Source organism: Rhamphochromis sp. 'chilingali', assembly GCF_963969265.1.
Source record: "Rhamphochromis sp. 'chilingali' genome assembly, chromosome: 12".
Taxonomy (NCBI): domain Eukaryota; kingdom Metazoa; phylum Chordata; class Actinopteri; order Cichliformes; family Cichlidae; genus Rhamphochromis; species Rhamphochromis sp. 'chilingali'.
Window position 1 is genome coordinate 35,771,500 of NC_137939.1, and position 11,375 is coordinate 35,782,874.

The following is an 11,375-nucleotide window of genomic DNA, read 5'->3' on the forward strand; positions in this document are numbered from 1 at the left end:
CAGTGAGATTTATGTTGGCAAATCTTGCAAATTGTGTCCCAATACACAAAGTTTTGTTTTGAAATATATTTAAAATGTGATTTCTATGTGTAACTGAGGCGTGAGTGACCATGAAGTTTGCTGTTTCCAACACACACATTTAATGAATCTGGGTCTGAGTGATCTTGGAGGTTTTGTTCAGTGTGATCAGTAAACGATGACGTATTGCGTTCCCATCAGACAGTAGTGACCGACAGCAGTGGGCTGGGACAAAGCTGGCTGTCGCTCTCCACTCGAGTCCCGTGAGTCAACAGCTCCTCCACCGTTGTCCAATCATCGAGCAGCTTGCTGTTCCTCAGTCGGTTCTGCTTCATGTGGCTCAGTTCCAGCACCGTCTGAGATGACAGTGACCCCTGAATGCCCCCAGTTTGCTCCTCCCCACCTCCTCTCCTCTCTCGGTGTTGGCGTGACAGCGCCAGGTGGCGTCTTCTTTCCGTCCGGCTCCAGTATCGCCCCGCCAACCGTCCATCGTCTCCTTCCTCCTCCCCTAGTCTGCCTCCTTCTCCTCGCACCTCCTCGTCTGTGGTGACCTCACTGCGTTCCCTGGCCAGACGGTACGCTCGGGCCCTGAGCAGCTGATTCCTGACTGACCTCTGATTGGACAGTCTGGAGCGAGGTGAGGGTGGAGAGCGAGGACTACGTTGCGGCGCTCCAAGAGTGCTGTAGAAAGGACTGCACGTGCCCTTTGGCCTGCCAGGGCGGTTCCCGAGGGTCTGAATGCCACGCCAGTCTGACATGCCACTGGAGCCGGATCCAGGGCTCTTAGAGAGCGAGTCCTCCTCCCTGCTGCGGTTCGAGCCCGGGCTGTTTCTCATTGTGTTCTGATGATTGGTCAGACTCGTTTTGTCTATGCTCAGATGACTAGCAGGGTGACAGTTGTTGGGATAGCTGGCCCTGCTCCTGGGCCCCAGTGCATTGCTGGTTGTGTCTGGCTGGTTTGTCTTTGCTGTGTTTGGATCTGTCATGTTGGGATGGCTCGCCCTGCGCCGTCGCTGTCCTTCACTCAAATCTGTTATTGTTCGACTCCTACCTGGACCCTCTACAGTCCCGCCTCCTCTGTGCTGCTGCTGCTCCAACCATAGCGCCCTCCGCTGACAAGGCTCTGTACGACAACCTGTTCAAAGAAAGCTGTGATTAGGCGTTAGATATGTGTCTGCAAGAGTGTTTTTGGATATACTGAAATATGCTTGACGGGCATCTCTGTCCTACAACCCCAGAAACACTCACCTGAACCTGGATTATAAACATATGAGGTGAGACGCAAGTTTGTCAGGTCGTGGTGCATTAAGGATCCGAGACACTGAGCTGGTGACTTAATGCTATTTTGCTAGAAAGTCAGCACAACAATACCACGATGCAGTGCACGGTTTGTTATATAAACAAGCAAATGTGGAAACTACACGTTGAAATGTTGGCTCTCAGTCAAGACATTTAAGCATTTCTCTCCCTCACAATGAGAAAGTCTGAGACTTTATGAATAAAAGAGGGATTTAGCCACCGTGACATTGCAGATTGGTTTCTGTTAGCACTTTGTCCATCTACTAAAAGTGACTATGTTTGAATGAGATGGTAGCGTGGCCAAATTATCAGCTTGCTGAGCAAGATTGATTCATAGACTATGGGTACATCACACCAGCAAACATACGTGCTTATCAGTGGTAAGTTATGCTTCACCAAAGTCTTTACTTCAGCAACACTGAAGAGTAGACTTCTTGGATGGTCTGCAGCGATCGATGCAGGAGATACAAACACAGCAGAGAGGCTGTTCTCATTAATTCTAGAATGTGAGGTCCAGCGAATAGCTAACAGCTACTATTACCTGTGTCAGCACTCTTTCAAAGTGGCCACTCCCCTAACTTTGAGCCTTTGCTGTATCTAAATGGATGGATTTTAAACCTGATGTGTAGCTTACGTGAAGAAATCCATCTATAGACAAAACTCTACCCAGCTGTTAACCTACCTTTGTGATGCTGTAGAGTTGGGCATTTTAACATGAGCTGTTGGAGCCGCCTCAAGTGATCGTTCAAGGAACTGAAGCTTTGTCCCTGCCTTAATTTTCAGATGCAAATTTAGCTATTTGATTGGAGGGTGTAAACCTGATAATTCTGTGTTGATGTAGTTATGTTTTTCAGGAAAACAGGGATAAGAAGAAAAGACACCCGACGCTAAAGTCACTTTGACCTCTGGTTGGACTGTGATGAAGCCATAGCTCAAAACTTTGACAGATCAGACATAGGTGTGGACAGACAAATTAAAATGACTAAAAGTGGAGATTTTCACAATTATTTTACTGTGTTTTACTAACCGATAGAGGGTGAGGGTGGTGAACGGTGACGAGGTAAAGTGGGACTCCTCTCAGCTCTGTGGAAGTGAACTGTTGTGGTCGTGCTGTTACCCACAGAGCAATGGGATGCTTTTGGTACTCCAGGTTGGGTCATCGGAGTCGTCTCAGGAATCGACTCCAAATCCCAGCGTCCTCTCTGCTCACGAGGGGAGTGGCCTGAACGAAGATGGTGAGCTTGCCGGTGAGTGTGGCCTCCGTGAATCTTGTGTAGCCGTCTGTGCTCCCCAGTGCTGACACTGTGGAAGCCTGAGTCGCTGGGTTCGGAGGAGATTAGGGACTCTGAGGAAGAGGAGGATCCTTGAGAGGAAGGGGTGTGGCCAGGCAGTGATGACATGGCATCTGTCTCAGCTTCGGAGAGCGCTATCCGGTTGTGTGGGCTGTCGGGGCCACAGCCTAACCCGCTGTCAAGCTCACTGAGGGGAAGGTAGCCAAGAGGACGTTCAGACCTCCAGGGCTGACGATAGTCCGACTAAAGAGAAAATAAAAGAATTTAAACTGAGGTTTTTTTTCCAAATCAAACTGCAAAATATGCTGCAAATGCTCCATAACTGCAACATTTACTAATAAAAAATGGAATAGTTAGAGAAACAGTATAACAGAGACAGGGATAGGTCTGAGAAGAGGGCATAGCCTTGATACTGAAACCAGTTACCTGTCTGGGAAAAATTGTCGGGTCCACCTCTTCTGCACCGTAACAGCCAATCAGACAGCTCTCAGAGTTAGGCTGGTAGTGCAACATTTCTTGGCCCTGAAATAGAAACAAAGGTGAGAAAGGAAACTAGTGTGTCTTCATTGGAGAGGGTCATGAGTTAACTTTAGTGCTGAAAGTCTCCCAGACGTGACCTTGAAGAGGAGTTCAGTCAGATGTTTTTAAGGGCCGATTTATGGAACAATCTGGAAAGATCGCAGCTAGCGTCATATTTTAGACGAACACATTCAAGTGATATTTCAGAATAAAATGGTGTTGTAAACAAAAACAAGTTACCCGGTAGTCCAGTCTGTCCAGGTGGTCTAAGCTGTAGGACACACTGGGCAGGTAGTTGTTGCCTGGGTGCTGGTCATTTGATGATCTGGGGAGATATCCATTGGGTGGGTAGGCATCAGGTGGCATCATCATGTGACCATTGGGAGAGTATAGGTCAGGTGACACAGTCATGTGACCATAATAAGGCCTGTGTAGTGAAAGAGATCAGGTCACTTTATATTTTATGAGGAAGAGGAATTCAATAAGAATGTAGGACGCTCCAGTAAAAGTGTCATATATACCTGCTTAAATAAAAACAATACATGTATAGTCTTCATGTTCTAAGCAGACAGGTACTTCAGGAGAACAACCTTCCATGGCCATGAGAGAGACACTCGATGGAGCATCGTGCTGATCTTGCAAACTCAATTTGCCCCAAACCCTCAAGTAAAAAAGACACATTGTCCTTCAATCTGACATATCATGCAAACAGAGGCATAGGATTTATTTTGGTGTTTTTCGTTGCAGTCGTTACACGTCAGCTCATCCCCAAAACTTTTCTAAAAGTTTTTATGATACGTGTTCTCATCCTTGATCCCGAACCCACATTATCTGCTTTGTGGTGAAAGTTTACTTTAGTTGTCCGTGTAGGTTCTCAGTCATCCAGGTCATGGTAAACTAAGGAGCTTGGAATGAAAAGCAACTGGATGTTTCATCTCTCATCTGAAAAGCTTCACCAGTTCTAAGACCAAATGGAGAGTCCCAGGTTTTAAGCCCTAGTGGGAGATCTCCCTTGAGAGGCTCGTTGACCCATTAACTGATCATGAGGTGTGAAAAAGGGTGTGGCTCATTATCAGCAGAGACCGGGTGAAACCATTATCAGGGTGAGTGGGTGTTAAGTCGCCTGGGAAGGGATCTCGAAATTGGATTATAGGTGGCAGACAGTTGGTGTCGTAAGCCACGCCCTTCTGTTCAAGGATGGCCGTCGTTCAGATGGTTTCTTTCAACTAAGCCATCCATGTCCACTGCTGGGAAGGCCTTCCACACCATGTATAAACTTATTCTTAGAGTTCAGATAGATATCTACAACCAGATTAGTTTTATTTCCTTGAGAATAACAAAAAGATATCTAACCATTTGTTTTCAATTTGATATCTATTTGTGAAAATGTGATACAAAATATCCAACTGTCTGCCACCTATAATCCAGTTTTGAGATCCCTTCCCAGGCGCCTTAACTTCCACTCACATCTTGTGTCTGTTGGTCTCAATAAGTTACATGATAGCGTGACGCAGGGACTCACAATGGTTTCACCTGAAACCTCTGCTGATAATGATTCGGATAAGAGGTGAAAACATCTTCAAGAAACGTAAAGAAGTTCATTTCCACTTTCCTTAGTTTAGCTTCAAACTTTCAACTCATCCTCTTGCCATCTTTTAGTCCTACGGCCAACATCTTATCCAGTTTGCAAACACCTTATTCCCAAAATCGGACCTAGGTTCCAAACTTTGCACCATTTAATTCTTTTCCTTCTCTATAAAAGTCTCTCATACTGTGAAAAACACAAATTTCTCTATTGTCATGAACGTATGGGGTTGGGGCGCTGACTTGGTTATCAAGTCAGATCTTGGCTCCTTAAAAGTAAAGAAAACTGAAATGTTTTTTACTTAAATCACAAAAATGATGCTGTCAGAATACGACAGGAGTACGTACCCTGCAGTGTAGCCGTCTCCCTGACTTTCCTCTCCCTCCATCAGCCCCATGGCTCTCAGGGCCTCCCAGTGTCTCTCGGTGGGGACGCTGCACTCAATTGCACAATGGGACCTTCGCCTCCTGTGACCATGCCCCCTTTTAGCTTCGACCTGCACAGCGACCGGCTGGCCATACTCGTCCACGTAGTGAAGCTCCTCTCGGTGTCGGTGGTGAGCAGGTTCACGAGTTTTAGCCTAAAGACCAAAAAAACATGAAAGCACTGCAAGCTTAAGAAAAAGTGGAAATGAACATCAGTAATTTGGTTCCTTCTATAAACCATTATTTATATTTTCAGCCACCCGAGGTTTCTGCCGTGAAACATCGCAGTATTTCGTGGAGTAGTGATAAAGCAGATAGGCTGCATAAAGACACAGAGGCAAAGTGGGAGTTTGGCCTCCAATACAAGGTCAGTCAGTGCTTTTGATCCAACTGTTTGGCATGCCTGACTACAATTGCGTTACATAAAGTGGCAAATGATTCACACTGTCTTTATATAAAAAAACGAGCCATTTTGCATAAGTTGGATAACAAAAGAGAAAAGTTTGGAACTGCAGCAAAGTTTTTCCTTTAGTACTGTGTTTACTGTGTTTACTGTGAGTGTGTTTTTTAATGGAAACAGATGTTTATTGAATATAAAGCCTCTGACCGATGACCCTCTATGACACCATCAGCTGTGTCTCAGAAGGCTCCATGCAGTATTCATGTAAACTGGAATAGTTATTACACCAGACAAATAAAACCACTGGGTGATGAATAGATCGTGTAAACACACTGGTACTGCTGTCCAGGCTCCTGTGCATGTTCATGCTGATCTCGCTCTACCTCCAGGATGACCCTGCTTTCATATCTGTGGGATGCAGGTGAGCTCGGCTGATTGGTTGCTGTTTTAGCTTGCTGCAGGCCTGACGCTTGAACGCTGGCTTCCCTCCAGCTCCTGTGGGCTCTCCTCTTTCCACCTCCAGCCAGCAAGCAAACTAGTCACTCAGCCTGTGTGTAGGATGTTAACTGATATCTGCCCAAAAATGCAACAGTCCAGGTTTGGTAGAGGTGGGTGGCATCTCTGTGTAATCCTCTATTTCTTCTATTTTGCTGAGTTAGGAGTTTATTCTTCTCTTTTATTTCATTAGGTATGTTTAGGTTGTAGTCAGGGGTGAACTGAAGCAAAACTTCCTTCAGCGAGTTTGAGTCTATCCTCAGTCACACAGAAATTTTTATGCTAACCTTGCCTCTGTAGAGCTGTCACGATATCACATTTTCTCCAACAACCATGCAAACTCACTATGAATACACTGACAGCACCGATGTTCAGAACAGTTAGCATAGACCTTATAAACAGAGAGTGTTAATGCAGGCTGCATTAACACGACTGTGTATGTCTTTGGATGCATGCGGTCTATAGGTGAGCGTGACAGAGTTGTGCTGAATTTAAATGCCCTGAAACTAAACTACAAACACAGAAAGTCGAGAAGGAAAAAACGCCTCTCCCTCTACTGCACGCTCATCTTTTCTCTTTTCTTTCCCTTCAAGTTTAAAAGCAGATAACTGCCTCTCCCTGACCCCGGTTCTACTAAAGATCTCCTGTTAAAAGCACGTTCTTCCTCCCCACCATCCCCAGCTGCTGGCTCACAGGAGATCCAATCATTATAAATCAGTCCTATTTTATTTTGTAATCTTTGGTTCCTGAGTATTCTTGTAGTATTCCTTTGACAGTTTTCCCTTATTTTTTTCAGCCCTGCCATCACCTGTTTAATTAGCCACACCTGTTCCCAGTCAGCCAATCAGCTGTGTCTCCCCCTGCTTCTCTTTGTTCCTTTGCCCGATCCCCTCATCTTTTTAAAGGTTTGGTTTTCCGGCAGTTCCCAGTGCTTTAAGCATTCCTCATGTTCCTGATGATCTTGTGCACGGCCTTTTTGGATTCTCTCTTTTGCCTGCCCCTTGCTGGAATTGTTTGCTCTGCTAGCTGACCCGTGCACGACCTCTGCCTGGTCAAAGAATTTTAGTCTCTTTGCCTCCGGGGTCTTGCATTTGGCTCCTCTGCTCAGCGAGCCCTGCACTAACAGTGTCGGGTACCTCAGTCTATAAAGCCCCTTCAGATGACTTTTCTCTATATGGATGCAAATGAATTCACACAGTAAAAGACAAAAAGATTTGCCTTTGTTGTTTTAATTATGCTATTAAGAAAAACTGTGAACATCAACAAGTAATGCTGCAAACTATTGAACGCTTCCCTAAATAAGGAAGTGAAAGGCTGAATGATGGAGAATGATGGAGAGTTCAATAGAACTGAAACCAGCATAACGGAGGTCTGAGTTTATAAATGGAACAAAGACGAGTTCACTGAAAAATCGAGAAAGATTTCAGTTGAGTGACTCACATACAAATAAGGCCAGCTGTACCAGAGACGCACGATAAACACTGAGACGCCAGACTGGGAAGATTTGAGATAATAATGAAAAAGCTTCGACTCAGTAAATATTCTCTGCTGCTCGTTTCTGAAGGAGAAACATTGGCTGAGATTTTGTTTGGCTAGACCTTGAAAATAACACAAGTCTGGAGATCAGGCTGATCACAATATCTCATTTTTACAAATTAATTAATGAAGATATGATTTTGAAAAATAACAGCAACGATGTTATCAGTCAAATCAAGGTTTAACTTTAACTTAGGATAAAATGAGACCTGATCATACAGATTTTAAATATGAGAAGTTTCTTTATTAATTCCCAATTATTTAATTTAGAATTAGCTTTTTCCAGTGCTGTATACCATTTTATTTATTAAAATACAACAAATAAGATCAAGCAAGCTCACTCTGTCCAGAGTGGATCGTCCTGTCCAGTCAGAGCATAAAAGGACCACTCACGCTCCGAAGGACAGGCAGTCATTAGGTCGGCTAAAGCCAAGTGATAACAAAACCCCCGTGTAACGGTGCAGCCTTGTGTTGGAACGTCACATGTGAAAGTTAAGATGCAGCGAAGTTACAGAGAGGTGGCATCTAGGTCAGGATTCAGCCCCCCGTAACCTCTGGACCAGCACTGGAGTCTTTACTCTCTCAGTACAAGGCATGAGGTCTCTCACACACACACACACACACACACACACACACACACACACACACACACACACACACACACACACACACACACACACACACACACACACACACACACACACAGGCTCACAGAGCAGTCAGAGAGTGATGTGCTGTACCCTGGAGAAGTGTGTCGCGCTCCACTGCACTTTGACAGTAACACAGACTGATCTCTCTCCCCTCCCTTCATCTATCCGTCGCTCTCTGCTGTTTGTGATGCTTTGACTCAGTTTTCAGTCTCAAAGTGCAAAACTCTGCAGAATGCAGACATTCGTCATTCTCAGCACAAAATCACAGTTAGCATGCAACAAGAGAAAACAAGTGTCACATGAGGAAGGCTTGGTGAATCTGGGTCCACCAAAGTTTGATCATCAGAGCGCGAGTCACTGCAATGCAAAATGTCAAACTAGGCTATAAAGATAAAAACAAGTCTGATACTCAGCCTGCTGTCTTTTAAAGTAGATGATACAAGAGAGTCAAATTTATTTATACAGCATCTTTCATACAAAAGCTGCTCAACGTTCAGAGACGAAAAGATAAAAGCATTAGGACGAAACAAAAATGCAATAAATACAATAAAGTTTATATTTTATGTAAAAGCTACAGAAAAAAAGGTTTTAATCCTGATTTCAAATAATACACTCTTTGTTTTATTCCACAAACGTATGTTACTCTCATTCTGTAATCTGTAGTGGAATACATTTTAAAAGCAACCTTCCCAACACTGAGCTCCATAATCTGAGCTAAAGAAAGCATATAAATATTAAAAGGAAGCAGTCCAACAACAGAACCCTGAGGAACCCACACGTGACCTTTATTTGGTCAGAATTATGGTTGTAAAATGACAAAAAAAATCTGAATTTGTCAAATAAAATTCAAACCAATTAAGCGCAGTTCCTGAGAGTCCCACCCGTTTCTCCAGCCTATCAAGCAGCACTGAGATGAAGCACTGCTATGACTGTAACTTTTGATGCATCACTATTACGCTGAATAAAACTGTGATAAGAGTGGTGTCAGCGCTATGATGGGGTCAGAATCCAGACACTGAGAAGATTGTTCTGAGGGAATTTGCTGGTAAACAACCGTCTCAATAACCTTTGCCAAAAACGTTAATTTAGATATCAGCTGGTAATTACTAATTACTGAGACATCCAAGTTGGACTTTTTTAAAAGAGGTTTTATTACTGCATTTTTCAGGGTCTTAGTAAAATGCTGTGATTGCAGAGATGTATTATCTATCTGTAGTATTAGTGGGCAATATATCAAAGGAGAAAGTTGTAGATTTCATCTATTTAGCAATTTCTGTCAAAGATATGAGGTTTAAAGGTTTATTATTAAGTTATTATGTTATTACTATGTCTCTTGAAATGGAAACACCAACTGGTTGACTTGTCTTTTGTATTTTCTCAGTAAAAAATGCTGCAAAATCATTACATGGTTTATTAGACGATAACTCAGAAGGAAGTGGTGGCAAAGTTTTTGTTAGTCTATCAATAAACTAAATAAAACACGAGTGTTATTGACATTGTTATTGATGATCTTTGAGAAAAAGGACTGTCATGCCCATTTTTTACTTTTGATTATAAATCTGAAGATGTCTTTATTAATATTGTAATGAGCCTGCACTTTAGTTTTCCTCCACCTACATTCAGCCTGTCTGCACTTCCTGTTCTGAGTTCTAACCATTAAATCATTGATCTTTTCCCTCCACGGATAATTTTGGTCTTAATTGGAGCAACAGTATCCATAACAGTGAGCAGACTAAGGTAAAAACCATTTACAAGATCATCAGCAGAATCCAAAAGCAAAGATGATGGAGGTATATAAGCCTCAATAAACTGTGGACAGGTATTGTCACTGATACGTTGATAACTTCATCTTTACCAGTGATTTTAAACACGACACAATAATGATCTGAAAAGGCTGCATCACTGACCACAGTGTCAAATACATTTAAACCTGTAAAGATCCAATACTCTTCTCTGAGGGCCTTTAACTTTCAGATTAGTGCAAAGCTCAAGCCCAGATTACGCAGATCTTCAGGATCGGATGCCAAGTCTGCATTAATGGTGCAGTTTGAGGCTCCACCCCATTCATTGATGAACGATTATCCAAATCTTCAGGATGGGATGCTGAATCGTCCATTGATGCTACAAATCTGTTCTGTAACTTCACGGCCTGTTCACCGATAGGTTTATTCTTTGTTTGCTTAAATACTCAAATGAACATGAAGCATCAAAGGTCAAAGGTCACTCAGTCTGCTCTTCAAGTCGATTCATTCGTCTACATGGTAACATGCACTGTGCTCACAGTATTATTAACAGCTTATTGGCACATAAACCATAAAGTGCAACACACACATTTCCCCCGATTTTTCCCGTTTCTTTAAGACCATGCATGCCAGCTGTTTCCTCAGGAATCTCCCAGAATCTCTGACTTTTTAAAAAAATAATTGGTAAACACATATTAGTAAGTCTTACGTGTTTGTCGTGTTGCCAGAAACACGGTCCACACACTAAATACAGTTTATACCCATCTGTCAGTGCAACCTGGCAACACACAACCCGGTTCATTTGTGCTGCTGGTCTCAGGAACACCACTGTTATTTGCTCACAAAGGCGAACTGAGCGTGTGTTTTTGCCTTTGGTATAGTTGGAAAGATATTAATCAAGCCAAACTTCTGGCATTAAAAACTTATAACTGAAATATGGTAAAAAGACAATATAACTTTATAAACATTCATGAAAATATCCACGCTGGACAGCTAAAAATGGCTGTGACTCGTCTGTGGTTGGAAAAAGGCGGGTGTGCAAAATACAACAATGAAAAACAAAGATGCTGCAAAATCAAACGATTTGGGCAGCAGGAAAATCATTTCACACATCATCCTGTCCCATATCATTTTCATTTTACAAGTATTATTATACATGAAGTCACATGTCAAGTGCCTTAAGGACACGCTATGAGAATTAGCCTGGGAAAAACACTTTCCACAGCTTTAGTGCAAAGACTTAGCATCAGTTTTCTATTTCAGGTAAACGATACAAAGCTGCTGCCAGATGCTATTTAGTCACACTGATTAAATATCAGAGTTTTAAACTGCTCCAAAAAGGCACCAACAACACAAACACAGCTGGAAAGAGACTCCAGCTGAGCCGAGGTCTGTCAGACAGCTTAGAGCCGAT

At 43.0% G+C, this 11,375-nt stretch overlaps 1 protein-coding gene across 1 annotated transcript; it reads right to left on the bottom strand.

Annotated features, from left to right (window-relative positions):
* Window positions 1–215: 215 nt before the first annotated feature.
* LOC308407341 (uncharacterized protein) lies at window positions 216–5,157 on the bottom strand (the record flags this gene model as incomplete). The annotated part of the gene is made up of 6 exons (XM_080898906.1): window positions 5,061–5,157; window positions 3,369–3,555; window positions 3,036–3,131; window positions 2,345–2,852; window positions 1,267–1,272; window positions 216–997 (listed from the first exon to the last, which is right to left on the bottom strand). The coding sequence occupies exons 1-6, from the start codon at window positions 5,108–5,110 to the stop codon at window positions 216–218; spliced, it is 1,629 nt and encodes a 542-aa protein (XP_080755032.1). The 5' UTR covers window positions 5,111–5,157.
* Window positions 5,158–11,375: the final 6,218 nt, after the last annotated feature.